Source organism: Blennius ocellaris, assembly GCF_963422515.1.
Source record: "Blennius ocellaris genome assembly, chromosome: 13".
NCBI lineage: Eukaryota > Metazoa > Chordata > Actinopteri > Blenniiformes > Blenniidae > Blennius > Blennius ocellaris.
In genome coordinates this window covers 1,227,919-1,248,991 of record NC_137662.1, presented here as the reverse complement: position 1 = coordinate 1,248,991, position 21,073 = coordinate 1,227,919, and the positions used below count along the sequence as shown (strand labels likewise).

Below are 21,073 nucleotides of genomic sequence, written 5' to 3'. Positions count from 1 at the left end.
TGGTTTAACTTCAGGAGAAGGTAGAAACTGAAGGTGTCTGGGTTAACTTCAGGAGAAGGTAGAAACTGAAGGTGTCTGGGTTAACTTCAGGAGAGAAGAAGGTGTCTGGGTTAACTTCAGGAGAGAAGAAGGTGTCTGGTTTAACTTCAGGAGAGACTGAAGGTGTCTGGTTTAACTTCAGGAGAGACTGAAGGTGTCTGGGTTAACTTCAGGAGAGACTGAAGGTGTCTGGGTTAACTTCAGGAGAGACTGAAGGTGTCTGGTTTAACTTCAGGAGAGACTGAAGGAGTCTGGGTTAACTTCAGGAGAGACTGAAGGTGTCTGGGTTAACTTCAGGAGAGACTGAAGGTGTCTAGTTTAACTTCAGGAGAGACTGAAGGTGTCTGGTTTAACTTCAGGAGAGACTGAAGGGGTCTGGTTTAACTTCAGGAGAGACTGAAGGTGTCTGGTTTAACTTCAGGAGAGACTGAAGGTGTCTGGTTTAACTTCAGGAGAGACTGAAGGTGTCTGGTTTAACTTCAGGAGAGGCTGAAGGTGTCTGGTTTAACTTCAGGAGAGACTGAAGGTGTCTGGTTTAACTTCAGGAGAGGCTGAAGGTGTCTGGTTTAACTTCAGGAGAAGGTAGAAACTGAAGGTGTCTGGTTTAACTTCAGGAGAAGGTAGAAACTGAAGGTGTCTGGTTTAACTTCAGGAGAAGGTAGAAACTGAAGGTGTCTGGTTTAACTTCAGGAGAAGGTAGAAACTGAAGGTGTCTGGGTTAACTTCAGGAGAAGGTAGAAACTGAAGGTGTCTGGGTTAACTTCAGGAGAGAAGAAGGTGTCTGGGTTAACTTCAGGAGAGAAGAAGGTGTCTGGTTTAACTTCAGGAGAGACTGAAGGTGTCTGGTTTAACTTCAGGAGAGACTGAAGGTGTCTGGGTTAACTTCAGGAGAGACTGAAGGTGTCTGGTTTAACTTCAGGAGAGACTGAAGGTGTCTGGGTTAACTTCAGGAGAAATTAGAAACTGAAGGTGTCTGGTTTAACTTCAGGAGAAGGTAGAAACTGAAGGTGTCTGGTTTAACTTCCTTTTCCTTTTCCCTTCCAGGTACTTTCCAAGTGTTTTTTGAGCATCAAGCACATTCCCTCAACATAACCTATTTGATTATACATGTTTACTTGTTGGATTTGAGTTTTTTCACTGTATTATCTATCTATCTATCCCTCCAGCCATCCCTTATTGTAGTTTGTCCATGTAGAATTTGCATAGTTCATATTGTGTGAGATGTTTTCGGCAGGCACAGGTACAAGCCCCGCCCTGGACAGATCTGGTACCCAGGACAGACCTGGTAGCCTGGACAGACCTGGTAGCCTGGACAGGTCTGGTAGCATGGACAGGTCTGGTAGCCAGGACAGGTCTGGTAGCATGGACAGGTCTGGTAGCATGGACAGGTCTGGTAGCCAGGACAGACCTGGTAGCCTGGACAGGTCTGGTAGCCTGGACAGATCTGGTACCCAGGACAGATCTGGTACCCAGGACAGACCTGGTAGCCTGGACAGGTCTGGTAGCCTGGACAGGTCTGGTAGCCAGGACAGATCTGGTACCCAGGACAGACCTGGTAGCCTGGACAGGTCTGGTAGCATGGACAGGTCTGGTAGCCAGGACAGACCTGGTAGCCTGGACAGGTCTGGTAGCCTGGACAGATCTGGTACCCAGGACAGATCTGGTACCCAGGACAGACCTGGTAGCCTGGACAGGTCTGGTAGCATGGACAGGTCTGGTAGCCAGGACAGACCTGGTACCCAGGACAGACCTGGTAGCCAGGACAGATCTGGTAGCCTGGACAGATCTGGTACCCTGGACAGATCTGGTAGCCTGGACAGATCTGGTACCCAGGACAGATCTGGTAGCCAGGACAGATCTGGTAGCCTGGACAGATCTGGTACCCTGGACAGATCTGGTAGCCAGGACAGATCTGGTAGCCTGGACAGATCTGGTACCCTGGACAGATCTGGTAGCCTGGACAGACCTGGTACCCTGGACAGATCTGGTAGCCTGGACAGACCTGGTACCCTGGACAGATCTGGTAGCCAGGACAGATCTGGTAGCCTGGACAGATCTGGTACCCTGGACAGATCTGGTAGCCTGGACAGACCTGGTACCCTGGACAGATCTGGTAGCCTGGACAGATCTGGTAGCCTGGACAGATCTGGTACCCAGGACAGATCTGGTAGCCAGGACAGATCTGGTAGCCTGGACAGATCTGGTACCCTGGACAGATCTGGTAGCCTGGACAGACCTGGTACCCTGGACAGATCTGGTAGCCTGGACAGACCTGGTACCTACAGCGGCCTCACAAGAGATCACCACGCGGCCACCAGAGGTGTTTGGCGCGCTCTTTCTGGAATAGCGTGACGTCATTGGGCTCGTAAACCTGCCTGGAGCGCGCCTGGGAAATGGTAGCTGAGAAATCCCAGCTACAGTGAACTATACACGGTTTCAGAATGGGAGTGGAGGAGCCACGGCAACAGCTGTTGCTGAGCCGTCCACCGGGTTAGTGAGGAGAGGAGAAAAGAGAGGGAGGGAGAGAGAGAGAGAGAGAGAGAGAGAGCTCTGTACACCGCTCAGCTTACACACAGAGTCCATATCTGCGAATTCGACAGAATTAAACTCTAGGAGCTGAGAGGGGGAGCTGAGAGTGTGAGCTGAGAGTGTGAGCTGAGAGGGGGAGCTGAGAGTGTGAGCTGAGAGGGGGAGCTGAGAGGGGGAGCTGAGAGTGTGAGCTGAGAGGGGGAGCTGAGAGGGGGAGCTGAGAGGGGGAGCTGAGAGGGGGAGCTGAGAGGGGGAGCTGTGCGGTGCAGAGACTGTTGGAAAACACAGGGTCAGTGTCCCTCAGTTCAGACACAATCAATCTCACACACAGCCATGTTAAAATCCATCTATTCTTGTTTCCTGCCCCGACTCTGGTGAACGTGCGCTGGTTAAAATCTGTCGATTTACAGGTGTGTTTCTCTGGCGTCCCAGGGAAATAAACTTAAATTAATCTGTGAACACTGGGGAGTCTGCAGGAGGGTCCCAGGAGTGATCTGGCGCTTCTTGCGTGGGGGGGGGGGGAACCTGGGTTCAGCTCAGCATCTGGAGCAGTGAGTGGTTGCAGCCCACGCTCACGATCCAGCTGAAGAAGAATAAGGAAAGAAAAAAACCCCAAAGTAATTCCAGGGCTTGTTCTTTCCTCGACCAGCAAGGTGAAGGAACTCCGTGTGTTAACATGTGGTCCTTTGTCTCCGTGTGAAGATGGACGTCTCCATCAGTCACAGTGGACGTCTGAAATGTCCCTCCTAACTCCTTGACTTTACCTTGACCTAGTGGATGATGTCACGGGGTTAAGTAAAGGTGTTAGGAGGCTTCCTAAAGGAGTAAAGGTGTTAGGAGGCTTCCTAAAGGAGGTAGTGAAAGGTGTTAGGAGGCTTCCTAAAGGAGTAAAGGTGTTAGGAGGCTTCCTAAAGGAGGTAGTGAAAGGTGTTAGGAGGCTTCCTAAAGGAGTTAAGGTGTTAGGAGGCTTCCTAAAGGAGTTAGAAAAGGTGTTAGGAGGCTTCCTAAAGGAGTTAAGGTGTTAGGAGGCTTCCTAAAGGAGGTAGTGAAAGGTGTTAGGAGGCTTCCTAAAGGAGTTAAGGTGTTAGGAGGCTTCCTAAAGGAGTTAGAAAAGGTGTTAGGAGGCTTCCTAAAGGAGTTAAGGTGTTAGGAGGCTTCCTAAAGGAGTTAGAAAAGGTGTTAGGAGGCTTCCTAAAGGAGTTAGGAAAGGTGTTAGGAGGCTTCCTAAAGGAGGTAGTGAAAGGTGTTAGGAGGCTTCCTAAAGGAGGTAGTGAAAGGTGTTAGGAGGCTTCCTAAAGGAGGTAGTGAAAGGTGTTAGGAGGCTTCCTAAAGGAGGTAGTGAAAGGTGTTAGGAGGCCTCCTAAAGGAGGTAGTGAAAGGTGTTAGGAGGCTTCCTAAAGGAGGTAGTGAAAGGTGTTAGGAGGCTTCCTAAAGGAGGTAGTGAAAGGTGTTAGGAGGCTTCCTAAAGGAGGTAGTGAAAGGTGTTAGGAGGCTTCCTAAAGGAGGTAGTGAAAGGTGTTAGGAGGCTTCCTAAAGGAGGTAGTGAAAGGTGATCACGTCAGTGTGGCAGTCGGACACTTTCACTACGTGACATCATAATAAAGCGACGGCAGCACAAGTCAGTGACGTCTGCGTGCTGGAAAAGAACTACACGTTTCTGAAAATGGACAATAAAAAGCACATTTGGGTTTTAGATGATTTCAAGTTGTTCAATGCAGATTATTACTTTGGTAATTTACATAATCTGCTCCTTTTTCACTCATCCTGAGTTTCTCTGAACGCTCTGGTGAGCCGGCCCTTTAAATGTTGTCGCTGCAAGGAATTGTGGGGCAGCATGACCTGGTCTCCTTTGCTAAAGGAAGCATCAGTGGTTCCTATGCTAAAGGAGGCTCTAAAGGAAGCATCAGTGGTTCCTATGCTAAAGGAAGCACGAGTGGTTCCTATGTTCAAGGAGGTTCTAAAGGAAGCATCAGTGGTTCCTTTGCTAAAGGAAGCATCAGTAGTTCCTGTGCTAAAGGAGGCTCTAAAGGAAGCATCAGTGTTTCCTATGCTAAAGGGGGTTCTAAAGGAAGCATCAGTGTTTCCTATGCTAAAGGAGGTTCTAAAGGAAGCATCAGTGTTTCCTATGCTAAAGGAGGTTCTAAAGGAAGCATCAGTGTTTCATATGCTAACGGAGGTTCTAAAGGAAGCATCAGTGTTTCCTATGCTAAAGGAGGTTCTAAAGGAAGCATCAGTGTTTCCTATGCTAAAGGAGGCTCTAAAGGAAGCATCAGTGTTTCCTAGGCTAAAGGAAGCATCAGTGTTTCCTAGGCTGAAGGAAGCATCAGTGGTTCCTAGGCTAAAGGAAGCATCAGTGTTTCCTAGGCTAAAGGAAGCATCAGTGTTTCCTAGGCTAAAGGAGGCTCTAAAGGAAGCAACTAGCCTCCTTTCCTTTGCTTCTTGAGAATTCAGTCAGTCCTTATCATGGCCGCGACACAAAACACTTCCGGGGTTTAGTGAAAGTCAAGAGATGAGGAGTGAGGAGGGAGAATTGGGACGTACCCACAGTTTCAACTTGTACGGGCGTGTTCTCTGCGTGGGATGGGTTTATACCTCCGTGTAGTGTTCCGGTTCCCGCTGTGCTCAGACTGACGTGGACTCATCCTGACGGGGGTCACTCTGGGTCCAGCTGGTGAGGGAGGTTCTGGACCGCCCTGCCGTGGACTTGCAGTGCTCCCTTTGTGGTCCCTTTGTTCTTAAGAAACGTGCTTCACCCTCCCCCTTCCAGCAGGTTGAGTGAACACTGGATACAACAGAGGGAATGAATGATGCAATGTAAAACATTCCTGAGTGTCCAGAGAAGCGCTTTATCAAACCTCAGAGTAGCGGCTGTAGAGTTTGGACCAGTAGGGGGAGCACTCCCATCGACTGGGTTCATTAGAAGAGACGACAGATTGGAATGAATAACCAGTTCTAAATAGATTGGTTTGAGTTGCAACCGTTAAAATGTTCCTACAACTACCCAGGTAGAGTGTGTTTGTCTCTTTTCTGGATCCGGTTTGAGGTTTCAGTTCAGGAGAGTTCAGTCCAGGTTCTGCTGCTGAAGATGCCTTGGCCTCCCCGTCGACACCCCCCACAGTCACCTCTGAAAATCACTTTCAAACCAGTCAGGGTTTCCAGGGCTTTTCTCAACAAAGGGCTCACTTCTTTGGCTCCCAGTGCTTTTCAGAGAGTGAAGCCTGTTTACAACAGAACATTCCAAACCAGACACTAGAAGATTGTACTTTGTTGTACGATTCCACCATGAGAAGCCTCATCAAGTGACGTGACTGCAGGGCAGGTTTATTTGACCAGAGCGCCACACGACACCCTACTGAACACTTCCGGTACTGCAGCTACATACACAGCACATATTCCCATATGGGTTACATAAGCATTATTATCAATATTATTATTAGTTCTGGTTCTAGTCGTGGATCTGGTTCTGGTTCTGGACCACGATACCAGGAAGTAACTGTCCCCCTCTTGAAGGTTTCATGTGTTTGTGCTTCCAGTTCTGGTCTCCTGAGCTTCCTGAATGTGGACACCAGGACCGCCGCCGGGTGGTCAACACCACGACCCGGGACCCTGCTGAGTCCAGAGCCTCCGTCCAGCAGCTTGGACCTGAACCAGCAGAACCGACACTCCAGGACAGCCAGCGAGCTGCTGGGAGACCGGTTAGGCTCCGCCCACTGCCATCATCCAATTTCATATCATGACTCCACCCACCAACATCATTCCATAGTCACGTCACGACTCCACCCTCTGCCATCACTCCATAGTTACATCATGACTCCACCCACCAACATCATTCCATAGTCACGTCATGACTCCACCCACCAACATCATTCCATAGTCACGTCATGACTCCACCCACCAACATCATTCCATAGTCACGTCATGACTCCACCCACCAACATCATTCCATAGTCACGTCATGACTCCACCCACCAACATCATTCCATAGTCACGTCATGACTCCACCCTCTGCCATCACTCCATTGTCATGTCGCGACTCCACCCACCACTATCACTCCATTGTCACGTCATGACTCCACCCTCCACCATCACTCCATTGTCACGTCACGACTCCACCCTCTGCCATCACTCCATAGTTACATCATGACTCCGCCCACCACTATCACTCCATAGTCACGTCATGACTCCACCCACCACCATCACTCCATTGTCACATCATGACTCCACCCACTGCCATCACTCCACTGTCACGTCATGACTCCACCCTCTGCCATCACTCCATTGTCATGTCGCGACTCCACCCACCACTATCACTCCATTGTCACGTCATGACTCCACCCTCCACCATCACTCCATTGTCACGTCGTGACTCCACCCTCTGCCATCACTCCATAGTTACATCATGACTCCGCCCACCACTATCACTCCATAGTCACGTCATGACTCCACCCACCACCATCACTCCATTGTCACATCATGACTCCACCCACTGCCATCACTCCACTGTCACATCATGACTCCACCCTCTGCCATCACTCCATTGTCATGTCGCGACTCCACCCACCACTATCACTCCATTGTCACGTCATGACTCCACCCTCCACCATCACTCCATTGTCACGTCGTGACTCCACCCTCTGCCATCACTCCATTGTCACGTCGTGACTCCACCCTCTGCCATCACGCCATTGTCACGTCGTGACTCCGCCCACTGCCATCACTCCATTGTCACGTCGTGACTCTGCCCACTGCCATCACTCCACTTTCACGTCGTGACTCCACCCTCTGCCATCACTCCACTGTCACGTCGTGACTCCTCCCACTGCCATCACTCCATTGTCACGTCATGACTCCACCCTCTGCCATCACTCCATTGTCATGTCGCGACTCCACCCACCACTATCACTCCATTGTCACGTCATGACTCCACCCTCCACCATCACTCCATTGTCACGTCGTGACTCCACTCTCTGCCATCACTCCATAGTTACATCATGACTCCGCCCACCACTATCACTCCATAGTCACGTCATGACTCCACCCACCACCATCACTCCATTGTCACATCATGACTCCACCCACTGCCATCACTCCACTGTCACATCATGACTCCACCCTCTGCCATCACTCCATTGTCATGTCGCGACTCCACCCACCACTATCACTCCATTGTCACGTCATGACTCCACCCTCCACCATCACTCCATTGTCACGTCGTGACTCCACCCTCTGCCATCACTCCATTGTCACGTCGTGACTCCACCCTCTGCCATCACGCCATTGTCACGTCGTGACTCCGCCCACTGCCATCACTCCATTGTCACGTCGTGACTCTGCCCACTGCCATCACTCCACTTTCACGTCGTGACTCCACCCTCTGCCATCACTCCACTGTCACGTCGTGACTCCTCCCACTGCCATCACTCCATTGTCACGTCGTGACTCCGCCCACTGCCATCACTCCACTGTCATGTCGTGACTCTGCCCTCTGCTATCACTCCATTGTCACGTCGTGACTCTGCCCTCTGCCATCACTCCACTGTCATGTCGTGACTCGTCCCACTGCCATCACGCCATTGTCATGTCGTGACTCCGCCCACTGCCATCACTCCATTGTCACGTCGTGAATCCACCCTCTGCCATCACTCCACTGTCACGTCGTGACTCCGCCCTCCACCATCACTCCATTGTCACGTCATGACTCCACCCTCCACCATCACTCCATTGTCACTTCGTGACTCCACCCTCTGCCATCACTCCACTGTCACGTCGTGACTCCGCCCTCTGCCATCACTCCATTGTCACATCGTGACTCCGCCCCCTGCCATGACTCACACCGCCGTGTCTTCATGGCGGGGGGGGTCTGACCACACCCACTGCTCATGGGTCCTCAGGCAGTTCTTCATTGAGGAGCTGGAGCGGAGCCGGGAGTTCTTCCAGAACCAGAGCCGCCTGCTGCAGCTGCTGTTCGCCCTGTACGACCTGCTGGCCTCCCACTCGGAGCTGGTGTGCTACTTCATCATCGTGCTGAACAACATGGTCAGCGCCTCGGCCGTCTCCCTGCTGCTGCCCATCCTGGTGTTCCTCTGGGCCATGCTGGCCGTGCCTCGGCCCACCAAGAGGTTCTGGATGACCGCCATCATCTACACCGAGGTACCGGCGCCACGGCACTGCTCTCACTGTCGCTACACACACGCTTCTCATTCCAGGGTGTTTTCATTGTTTAGGGAGAGACCACTTAGTTTCCCATCACATCCTGGGATTACCACACTCTGGGATTGCAATACTCTGGGATTATCACACTCTGGGATTACCACACCTGGAGATTATCACACCCTGGGATTATCACACATATACGGTCACATCATTGAATTATCACACTTTGGGATTATCACATTCTGGGATTACCACACCATGGGATTATCACACATATACAGTAACGTCCTGGGATTATCACATGCTGGGATTATCACATCCCAGGATTACCACACCCTGGGATTATCACAGATATAATTACATTTTGGGATTATCACACACTGGGATAATCACATCCTAGGATCACCACACCCCCCTGGGATTCCCAGACCCTGGGATTATCACACCATGGGATTATCACACCATGGGATTATCATACCCTGGGACTATCACAGATATAAAGTCACATCCTGGGATTATCACACTCTGGGATTATCACACCATGGGATTATCACACCATGGGATTATCATACCCTGGGACTATCACAGATATAAAGTCACATCCTGGGATTATCACACTCTGGGATTATCACAGATATACAGTAACATTCTGGGATTATCACATCATAGGACTACCACACTTTGGGATTTTCACAGCTATAGAGTCACATTTTGGGATTATCACAGCCGAGGATTACCACACCCTGAGATTAGCACACTGTGGGATTATCACACTGCGGGATTATCATGCCCTGGGACTATCACAGATATAAAGTCACATCCTGGGATTATCACATCATAGGATTACCACACTTTGGGATCATCACAGCTATAGAGTCACATTTTGGGATTGTCACACTGTGGGATTATCACACTGTGGGATTATCACACCCTGGGACTATCACACATATAAAGTCATATCCTGAGATTATCACATCATAGGATTACCACACTTTGGAATGATCACAGATCTACAGTAGCATCCTGGGATTATCACACACTGGGATTATTGCTCATATACAGCATAATTTGGGGGAGGGAGTTGGGGGATTCCACACCTCATAGTCAAGCTGGGGTTTTTGGATTTCCCCACTGTGGAACCTGTGTTAAAAGAAGAGTTTTCAGCTCCTAAATGGGCGCAGCGTGAGGATGATCAGACAAAATCAGTGCGTTTATGTGAAGAGGCATTCTGGTGTGGACACACCCTGAATCAGCTTGACCTTTGACATGACACAAGGCCTGCAGACAGGAAGTGGGAGGAGCCCTCACACTCTTCACCTCCTGTTTATACTGCTGGTGTCAGTATTTATTCTTTGTGTGTGTGTGTGTGTGTGTGTGTGTGTGTGTGTGTGTGTGTGTGTGTGTGTGTGTGTGTGTGTGTGTGTGTGTGTGTGTGTGTGTGTGTGTGTGTGTGTGTGTGTGTCCAGGTCATGGTGGTGGTGAAATACATCTTCCAGTTCGGATTCTTTCCCTGGAACAGTTTGTATGAAATGACTCTGAATGAAGACAAGCCGTTCTTCCCGCCTCGCATTCTGGGCCTGGAGAAAACTGACAACTACGTCCGCTACGACCTGCTGCAGCTGCTGGCGCTCTTCTTCCACAGATCTCTGCTCATGGTGAGCACCAAACACTGCCCCCTGCTGGGTGCCTGCTGCTGGCGCCCTGAGCATCAGGTTACAGCAGTGAGGACGAATCTAGTTACAGTGAGGACGAATCTAATTACAGTGTAGAGGAATCTAGTTACAGTGAGGACGAATCTAGTTACAGTGAGGACGAATCTAATTACAGTGTAGAGGAATCTAGTTACAGTGGGGAGGAATCTAGTTACAGTGGAGAGGAGTCTAGTTACAGTGGGGAGGAATCTAGTTACAGTGGAGAGGAGTCTAGTTACAGTGGGGAGGAATCTAGTTACAGTAAGGAGGAGTCTAGTTACAGTAGGGAGGAGTCTAGCTACAGTGAGGAGGAATCTAGTTACAGTGAGAAGGAATCTAGTTGCAGTGGGGAGGAGTCTAGTTACAGTGGGGAGGAATCTAGTTACAGTAGGGAGGAGTCTAGCTACAGTGAGGAGGAATCTAGTTACAGTGAGAAGGAATCTAGTTGCAGTGGGGAGGAATCTAGTTACAGTGGGGAGGAATCTAGTTACAGTAGGGAGGAGTCTAGCTACAGTGAGGAGGAATCTAGTTACAGTGAGAAGGAATCTAGTTGCAGTGGGGAGGAGTCTAGTTACAGTGGGGAGGAATCTAGTTACAGTAGGGAGGAGTCTAGCTACAGTGAGGAGGAATCTAGTTACAGTGAGAAGGAATCTAGTTGCAGTGGGGAGGAATCTAGTTACAGTGAGAAGGAGTCTAGTTGCAGTGGGGAGGAATCTAGTTACAGTGGGGAGGAGTCTAGTTGCAGTGGGGAGGAATCTAGTTACAGTGGGGAGGAATCTAGTTACAGTAGGGAGGAGTCTAGCTACAGTGAGGAGGAATCTAGTTACAGTGAGAAGGAATCTAGTTGCAGTGGGGAGGAGTCTAGTTACAGTGGGGAGGAATCTAGTTACAGTAGGGAGGAGTCTAGCTACAGTGAGGAGGAATCTAGTTACAGTGAGAAGGAATCTAGTTGCAGTGGGGAGGAATCTAGTTACAGTGAGAAGGAGTCTAGTTACAGTGAGGAGGAATCTAGTTACAGTGAGGAGGAGTCTAGTTACAGTAGGGAGGAGTCTAGTTACAGTGGGAGGAATCTAGTTACAGTGGGGAGGAATCTAGTTACAGTGGGGAGGAATCTAGTTACAGTAAGGAGGAGTCTAGTTACAGTAGGGAGGAGTCTAGCTACAGTGAGGAGGAATCTAGTTACAGTGCGGAGGAATCTAGTTACAGTGAGGAGGAATCTAGTTACAGTGGGGAGGAATCTAGTTACAGTGGGGAGGAGTCTAGTTACAGTGAAGAGGAATCTAGTTACAGTGAGAAGGAATCTAGTTACAGTGGGGAGGAGTCTAGTTACAGTGGGGAGGAGTCTAGTTGCAGTAGACAGGAATCTAGTTACAGTGAAGAGGAATCTAGTTACAGTGAGGAGGAATCTAGTTACAGTGGGGAGGAATCTAGTTACAGTGGGGAGGAATCTAGTTACAGTGAAGAGGAAGCTAGTTACAGTGAGAAGGAATCTAGTTACAGTGAGGACGAATCTAGTTACAGTGTAGAGGAATCTAGTTACAGTGAGGACGAATCTAATTACAGTGTAGAGGAATCTAGTTACAGTAGACAGGAATCTAGTTACAGTGAAGAGGAATCTAGTTACAGTGGGGAGGAATCTAGTTACAGTGAGGAGGAATCTAGTTACAGTGGGGAGGAGTCTAGTTACAGTGGGGAGGAGTCTAGTTACAGTGGGGATGAGTCTAGTTACAGTGGGGAGGAGTCTAGTTACAGTGGGGAGGAATCTAGTTACAGTGGGGAGGAGTCTAGTTACAGTGGGGAGGAGTCTAGTTACAGTGGGGAGGAATCTAGTTACAGTGGGGAGGAGTCTAGTTACAGTGGGGAGGAATCTAGTTAGAGTGGGGAGGAATCTAGTTACAGTGGGGAGGAGTCTAGTTACAGTAAGGAGGAGTCTAGTTACAGTGGGGAGGAATCTAGTTACAGTGGGGAGGAATCTAGTTACAGTGGGGAGGAGTCTAGTTACAGTGGGGAGGAATCTAGTTACAGTGGGGAGGAATCTAGTTACAGTGGGGAGGAGTCTAGTTACAGTGGGGAGGAATCTAGTTACAGTGGGGAGGAATCTAGTTACAGTGGGGAGGAGTCTAGTTACAGTGGGAGGAATCTAGTTACAGTGGGGAGGAATCTAGTTACAGTGGGGAGGAATCTAGTTACAGTGGGGAGGAGTCTAGTTACAGTGGGGAGGAATCTAGTTACAGTGGGGAGGAATCTAGTTACAGTGGGGAGGAGTCTAGTTACAGTGGGGAGGAATCTAGTTACAGTGTGGAGGAATCTAGTTACAGTGGGGAGGAGTCTAGTTACAGTGGGGAGGAATCTAGTTACAGTGGGGAGGAATCTAGTTACAGTGGGGAGGAATCTAGTTACAGTGGGGAGGAATCTAGTTACAGTGGGGAGGAATCTAGTTACAGTGGGAAGGAATTAAAGGCATAAACTTGTGATTTATTCATTAATAATCCTGGATAATTAGATGCTGGATGCAAGAAAACCACTCAAATGATTGAAAGCAATCTTGGTTATTAATTAAATAAATTATTAATTACTAAAGAATACTACTTATCTATGTGCAATGAAGTCACTGATCAGTCGCTTTAGAGACAATTCAAGTTGTGATGAATTTAACTTGGTGATAAATCAGTCAAGTAATTAGACACCAAAGTGCAATAAAACACTGAAAATGATTTAAAATCAATGTGGGTATTCAAGCAAGTGTGTGTGTGTGTGTGTGTGTGTGTGTGTGTGTGTGTGTGTGTGTGTGTGTGTGTGTGCAGAGGTACGGCCTGTGGGACCACGAGGGCCCGCTGGAGGAGCAGAGTCTTTCAGAGAGCGTTACGTCTGCAGACGAAGTGAGACGAGGAGATGGACGAAGGACAAAGCAGAAGGAGGAGGTGCAGGAGGAGGTGCAGGAGGAGGTGCAGGTGGAGGAGGACAGGATCAGCACCGCATCCACTCTGGAAAACCTGGAAATTGAAGACTTGAACCAAGTGGAACAGGTTGGTCCTGAAACGATCAGTCTGTGTGTTCAGTCTCTGTCTGCAATGGGACCCGGTCCAGGGACGCGGTCCAGGGACCCGGTCCAGAGACCCGGTCCAGAGACCCGGTCCAGAGACCCGGTCCCTGCTGATATAACAGTAACGGTGACTGTAATAGTAACTATACAGATGTGTGTGCCCACACAGATGAACATTGAAACATTCTAGATGTTTCTAGATTTTCTAGAAGTCCTGAGACTGTTTCACAAAGTGCCATGAGTCTGGGTTGTAAAGTGTGTGGTGGTTTCAGGGAGAGCAGGACTATGATGAACCCAGTACCAGCTCAGCTGCTGCCCCCCTCCACCCGCCCGCAGCTGGACCCGGATCTGCAGACGGATCTGGAGCCGGACCTGAAGCTGGATCTGCAGCTGGACCTTCAGCTGGACCTTCACCTGGACCTTCAGCTGGACCTTCACCTGGACCTTCACCTGGACCTTCAGCTGGACCTTCACCTGGACCAGGAGCCTCCGGGGCCAACAGTGGGCAGGAAGCGGCCCCGGCAGCCATGTTGCAGGACACGGAGGAAGATGTGTCCAAAAAAAGCAACAGCATCAGATTCCGCAGGAAAAACAAGAAAAGATGCAGCAACGCAGGTCAGAGGGGGGGGGGGGATGGGGGGGTGGGGTGGGGGGGTGGGATGGGGGGGTGGGGGTCCAGACTGTACGACTACAACAAGCTGAATCACAGTTAAGATGTACGTGATGGACAACATAAACTCTGTCATGGCGTCTGTGTGTTTGAGAGAAAAGCCAACTAAAGGAGCAGCAGGTGGAAGTAGTGTAAGTTAACAGGATGCTAACAGGATGCTAACAGGATGCTAACAGGATGCTAATATTACAGTGGGAGCTTGAAGTACTTGTTAGCATCCATTAACACAGGGTCTGCAACCTTTGTTAAGATGAGAGCTACGTTCAAACAATAAAACAAGTCGCGAGCTACTTCTCGTCGCCTTGGCCTTTTTGGTTGCCGGGTAAATATTTAGCATTATTTACTTACCTTTAATGACACTGCATGCTGTGGACCAGGGCTTTATAATTTGGTGTGTATCCTGAGAGGTTCACTCTGATGCAGTCATCCAGGTGGGCATCGCTGAGACGAGTTCGGAACTTTGACTTGATGAGGTTCAAGTCAGAAAAGGCAGATTCACAAAGATACGTTGAGCCAAACAGAGCAGCACATTTCATGGCTCCTGTGCAGATATTGAGGAACGTCTTTGTATCCACAAGTTTCCAGAAGTCTTCAGCAGACTTGTGTGACTTCAGCTGGATGTCATTTTGCAGACTGAGAATTTCCATCTCCAAATCAACAGTACTGAGAGTAAACGCCTCACTCATTTGGTCACAAATCTCAGATGAAGGGGTTTGAAATCAATGTGACACACAAAGTGTGTGAATGTGTCCTCAAACTCCTGACCCAGCCTGGTCCAGAGATCTGTGTATTTCTGGAGGTCCATGGCCCCGAAGCAGCAAGATTTTCTTCCAGCATTGTGTGCACAGAAGTGCTGCATGTTCCTTTTCTTCACCTGTTGGAGCAACAGGTCCAACTTTGCCTTAAAAGCTTTGACAGCACTAATCATATCACTGATTGTTTTCCCCTTGCCTTGCAATTCACAGTCCAGGTCATTGAATTTCTCTGAGATGTCTGTGAGAAATGTCAGGTCCAGCAGCCATTCAGTGTCAGACAGTAGAGTTGAACCCTCATCTCTTGTTTCCATGAACGCTTTGATTTCAGGCAGAAGTGTTAAAAACCGACGCAGGATTTTTCCTCTGCTCAGCCATCTGATCTCTGTGTGCAGCAAAAGATCCATATTCTGATGATACTTCATCCAAAAAGACTTGAAACTTCGATGTTGTTTGGCCTTCGCTCCAATAGAATGTATAATGTTTATGACAGGTGTCATGACATGGTCAAACCTCATGACCGTCACAAATGTCCTGTTGGTGGAGAATACAATGATAGTTCAGACATTGAGGAAAGTCTGGATCTGCTTTGCAGTTTGCTATGAAGCCTCCTGCCTCCCTGTCATCACTTGTTATTGACACCAATTTTTCTAATGACACATTTTGGTTGCAGAAGATGTTCTTCACTGCATCATAAACATCCACTCGTCTGGTTGTTGTTTTCAAAGGTAGCACTGTGAGGAATTCCTCTTGAACAGAGGAGTCTTCAAACACCATTCTTATGAACACTGCTGACTGAGCAGTGTCGCTTCAGCCCGTTGATTCATCACACTGAACTGAAAACCATGTGCAGGTGCTTCTGTCCTGATCCAACTGTCCCTCTGCGTCCTCTGAGAGCGCAGAAACTCTCCTCGCCATTGTATTTGCTCCTAACTGCACCTCTGATATAGCCCACGCAATTTCAGGGCCATTTTTGTGATCAGTGAATAAAGTATCAGCAACAAGAGTCCTCGCATCCTTAACAAAACTTCCGTCAGAAAAAGGTTTTTTATTCTCCGCCAGATGCTGGGCCAGTTTGAACGATGCTTCAGCTGCAGCCGCGGCTTTCCTCACTGGTTTTGTAAGCAACGATTGCTGTGGTTGCAGTCCTGCTTTTAGCTGGCTCACCTTAGCTGAGCGCAGGAACATCCTGCTCAAACTTCTTGTGAAGTGTGCTGAATGTCGCTCCACGTTACCTTTCTTCCCCCACTGCAACGCTGCTCCCATACATCAAACACACACACTCTTTTACAGTTGTGAAGAAATAGTGCGTCTCCCACTCTTGATGGAAATAGTAGGCCTTCTGTGTTTCTTTCTTCTTCCACGGACCCGGTTCACACATTGTTTTATCCTAAAGTTGTAACTCCGTTTGCATTTGGTTTGAATAAAATAGCTGCTGGTTACTAGGTCCACACACTAACTACCGCTCGTTAGGACAGGGAGCGGGATGGAGGTGTGGCTGTTTATAGAGTTGTAGTAACCAGATAGAGTTTGCTGGATTCTTTGTATTTTGTTTCTTTCTTTTTTTTTTCATTTTCAATTTGGTTGGCGAGCTACTTATATAGGGCTCCTAAAGTGAGAGCTTCCTGTTGGAGACCCCTGCTTTAACATCTACTAGCGTGTAGCAACCAAACATCGTACTGCCTGTAGCGACCAAACATCGTACTGCTAGTAGCGACCAAACATCGTACTGCCTGTAGCGACCAAACATCGTACTGCGTGTAGCGACCAAACATCGTACTGCCTGTAGCGACCAAACATCGTACTGCCTGTAGCGACCAAACATCGTACTGCCTGTAGCGACCAAACATCGTACTGCGTGTAGCGACCAAACATCGTACTGCGTGTAGCGACCAAACATCGTACTGCCTGTAGCGACCAAACATCGTACTGCGTGTAGCGACCAAACATCGTACTGCGTGTAGCGACCAAACATCGTACTGCGTGTAGCGACCAAACATCGTACTGCCTGTAGCGACCAAACATCGTACTGCGTGTAGCGACCAAACATCGTACTGCGTGTAGCGACCAAACATTGTACTGCGTGTAGCGACCAAACATCGTACTGCCTGTAGCGACCAAACATCGTACTGCCTGTAGCGACCAAACATCGTACTGCCTGTAGCGACCAAACATCGTACTGCCTGTAGCGACCAAACATCGTACTGCCTGTAGCGACCAAACATCGTACTGCGTGTAGCGACCAAACATCGTACTGCGTGTAGCGACCAAACATCGTACTGCGTGTAGCGACCAAACATCGTACTGCCTGTAGCGACCAAACATCGTACTGCGTGTAGCGACCAAACATCGTACTGCGTGTAGCGACCAAACATTGTACTGCGTGTAGCGACCAAACATCGTACTGCCTGTAGCGACCAAACATCGTACTGCCTGTAGCGACCGAACATCGTACTGCCTGTAGCGACCAAACATCGTACTGCCTGTAGCGACCAAACATCGTACTGCCTGTAGCGACCAAACATCGTACTGCGTGTAGCGACCAAACATCGTACTGCGTGTAGCGACCAAACATCGTACTGCGTGTAGCGACCAAACATCGTACTGCCTGTAGCGACCAAACATCGTACTGCGTGTAGCGACCAAACATCGTACTGCGTGTAGCGACCAAACATCGTACTGCCTGTAGCGACCAAACATCGTACTGCCTGTAGCGACCAAACATCGTACTGCGTGTAGCGACCAAACATCGTACTGCGTGTAGCGACCAAACATCGTACTGCGTGTAGCGACCAAACATCGTACTGCGTGTAGCGACCAAACATCGTACTGCGTGTAGCGACCAAACATCGTACTGCGTGTAGCGACCAAACATCGTACTGTGTGTAGCGACCAAACATCGTACTGCCTGTAGCGACCAAACATCGTACTGCGTGTAGCGACCAAACATCGTACTGCCTGTAGCGACCAAACATCGTACTGCGTGTAGCGACCAAACATCGTACTGCCTGTAGCGACCAAACATCGTACTGCGTGTAGCGACCAAACATCGTACTGCGTGTAGCGACCAAACATCGTACTGCGTGTAGCGACCAAACATCGTACTGCCTGTAGCGACCAAACATCGTACTGCGTGTAGCGACCAAACATCGTACTGCCTGTAGCGACCAAACATCGTACTGCCTGTAGCGACCAAACATCGTACTGCGTGTAGCGACCAAACATCGTACTGCGTGTAGCGACCAAACATCGTACTGCGTGTAGCGACCAAACATCGTACTGCCTGTAGCGACCAAACATCGTACTGCGTGTAGCGACCAAACATCGTACTGCGTGTAGCGACCAAACATTGTACTGCGTGTAGCGACCAAACATCGTACTGCCTGTAGCGACCAAACATCGTACTGCCTGTAGCGACCAAACATCGTACTGCCTGTAGCGACCAAACATCGTACTGCGTGTAGCGACCAAACATCGTACTGCGTGTAGCGACCAAACATCGTACTGCGTGTAGCGACCAAACATCGTACTGCCTGTAGCGACCAAACATCGTACTGCGTGTAGCGACCAAACATCGTACTGCCTGTAGCGACCAAACATCGTACTGCCTGTAGCGACCAAACATCGTACTGCGTGTAGCGACCAAACATCGTACTGCGTGTAGCGACCAAAGATCGTACTGCGTGTAGCGACCAAACATCGTACTGCGTGTAGCGACCAAACATCGTACTGCGTGTAGCGACCAAACATCGTACTGTGTGTAGCGACCAAACATCGTACTGCCTGTAGCGACCAAACATCGTACTGCGTGTAGCGACCAAACATTGTGTTGCAGCTTTGCTCCGTGGTCTTGCTCAGGGGCAGATGGTGGGGATCAAGGTCTCTTCAGGGTTTGGGAACACTATGCATGATTTTGGGACTGTGGGAGGAAAACACAAAGCACAGCATGGAACTCTGGGGTAAATTGGGTGGTGGTTGCATTATGGTTTACCTCTATGGGGGGGTTCTGGTTCACCTCTTTGGGGGGGTTTATTATGGTTTACCTCTATGGGGAGTTGGATTATGATTTAGGTCTATGGGGGGGGGGGGGTGTATTATGGTTTGACTCTATGGGGGGTGTATTATGGTTTACCTCTATGGGGGTTGTCTTACATTGTTAAACTCTGGTTTGTGTCGGGAACAGAGTTTATATTTGTCTGATCTGAATCAGTTTCTTATTCATTCTTAAAGCACTTTGGTCTTAAATGTGTTCTATAAATCAGGCTAATCAAGTTGATTGATTGGTTGATTGATTGGTTGGTTGGTTGATTGGTTGATTGATTGATTCATTGATTGATTGATTCATTGATTCATTGATTCATTGGGGAAGCTGGGCTCTAATTTCTGCTGCTAATTCTAGACGTGGTGTGTAATCTGTTAATCTGATGTCCTGCAGCAGATGCTGCCGCCGAGCCTGAAGATCTCGATCAAGAGAAGAAGAAGCAGCGTGGCAGGAGGACCGAGGCGGCTGGTCAGAGATTACTGGCTGTCGGGAACAAGATTAGACACGTGCTGATCGCTGGGTGAGTTCAAGGAAGCAGATATAATCCCTCTAGGTGACACCATGTAATCCCAGCAGTATAATCCCTTTAGGTGAAACCATGTAATCCCAGCAGTATAATCCTGGGATTGCTGGGATTACATGCTGTCACCTGCAGAGGTGACAGCATGTAATCCCAGCAGTATAATCCCTGTAGGTGAAACCATGTAATCCCAGCAGTATAATCCCTGCAGGTGAAACCATATAATCCCAGCAGTATAATCCCTGCAGGTGAAACCATATAATCCCAGCAGTATAATCCCTGCAGGTGAAACCATATAATCCCAGCAGTATAATCCCTGCAGGTGAAACCATGTAATCCCAGCAGTATAATCCCTGCAGGTGAAACCATGTAATCCCAGCAGTATAATCCCTGCAGGTGACACCATATAATCCCAGCAGTATAATCCCTGCAGGTGAAGTTTGAAGCAGATGAAGGAGGTGGTGAACAGTGTGATTTTGCTCTGCAGGATTCAGAGCGTCTACCAGCCGGCTCACAGTTTCTTTAAGGACATCCTCCACGCCGAGTATCGCGCTGCTACCGACGTCTATGCCCTCATGTTCCTCACGGACGTCATTGACTTCATCATCATCGTCTTCGGCTTCTGGGCCTTTGGGGTGAGGAAGGACAGAGTGTTGGAGGAGCTGTGGGTTCAGTTCTATATGAAGAAAGGAACTATCTTGTGTCTGTGTGATGAGTAAAAGCTGCTTGTTTCTGGATGTCTCCGTCAGAAACACAGTGCGGCTGCAGACATCGCCTCCACGCTGTCCGAGGATCAGGTTCCAGAGGCCTTCCTGGTCATGTTGCTCATCCAGTTCAGCACCATGATCATCGACCGGGCTCTGTACCTGCGCAAGGCGGTCCTGGGGAAACTGGTCTTCCAGGTAGTCCTCACACTGCAGGCTGTACTGGGCCGGCAGGACGGACTGTCATGTGGCTGTGTCCTGTGTCCGCAGGTCATCCTGGTGTTTGGGATCCACCTGTGGATGTTCTTCATCCTGCCGGCCGTCACTGAAAGGTCATTTCACGTCACATACGTATTTACAGGGCTTTTCCTCCAGAACAGGAACCTCAGTCCTGCAACCAACCAACAGGCAGCATCACATGTTGGTGATTTGACACCAGCATCACTCGGTCCAGGCAAACGTTATTGAGCCTGAGTTGCACAGTGGGAGCAAAACACTGTTGGTAAGGGAGTCCTGGAAACATTTGGAGCAGCCAACAGTTCAATACTACAGAATGGAAATACTTTAGTGGTCCCAGAAGAAAGTGCTTCCAAAACACTCATGACCAACTTCAGAATCCTTATTGACAACACTCCATGACGTGAACTTGCTTTACTTCAGTGTTCTTCTTTCAAGCGTTGACAGTCAGTCCAGCAGACGGAGCAGGAAGTGAAAGTAGTTCTGTGAACAGTGACCATCAGCACTTCTCCATTAAGTTTAGTCTCATACAAGAATTGCTCTCAGGGGATTTCACACATTTTTCACTGTTCCGACTTTAAAAGTCCCCAGAATGCCGTTTCCTCTGGACTGGCTTCAGTCCGAGTCCGACGACTGAAGATCATGAGAAGCCCGAGGCACTCAAGACATCACTGGTTTACAACCACTGGTTTT

The 21,073-nt window shown here is 49.1% G+C and overlaps 1 protein-coding gene across 4 annotated transcripts in view; it reads left to right on the top strand.

The window, feature by feature from the left end:
* The window catches only part of piezo1 (piezo type mechanosensitive ion channel component 1 (Er blood group)), a 218,743-nt gene that overhangs the window by 183,647 nt on the left and 14,023 nt on the right, over positions 1–21,073 (top strand). For 3 of the 4 annotated variants that reach the window (XM_080507823.1, XM_080507825.1, XM_080507822.1), the window contains exons 36-44: positions 6,102–6,263; positions 8,460–8,718; positions 10,188–10,376; positions 13,217–13,438; positions 13,728–14,070; positions 19,313–19,439; positions 19,927–20,074; positions 20,189–20,341; positions 20,414–20,475. In XM_080507823.1, the coding sequence (XP_080363949.1) occupies positions 6,102–6,263; positions 8,460–8,718; positions 10,188–10,376; positions 13,217–13,438; positions 13,728–14,070; positions 19,313–19,439; positions 19,927–20,074; positions 20,189–20,341; positions 20,414–20,475 (1,665 nt within the window). The remainder of the gene's footprint in view (positions 1–6,101; positions 6,264–8,459; positions 8,719–10,187; positions 10,377–13,216; positions 13,439–13,727; positions 14,071–19,312; positions 19,440–19,926; positions 20,075–20,188; positions 20,342–20,413; positions 20,476–21,073) is intronic. The other variant, XM_080507824.1, reaches the window with a different exon arrangement.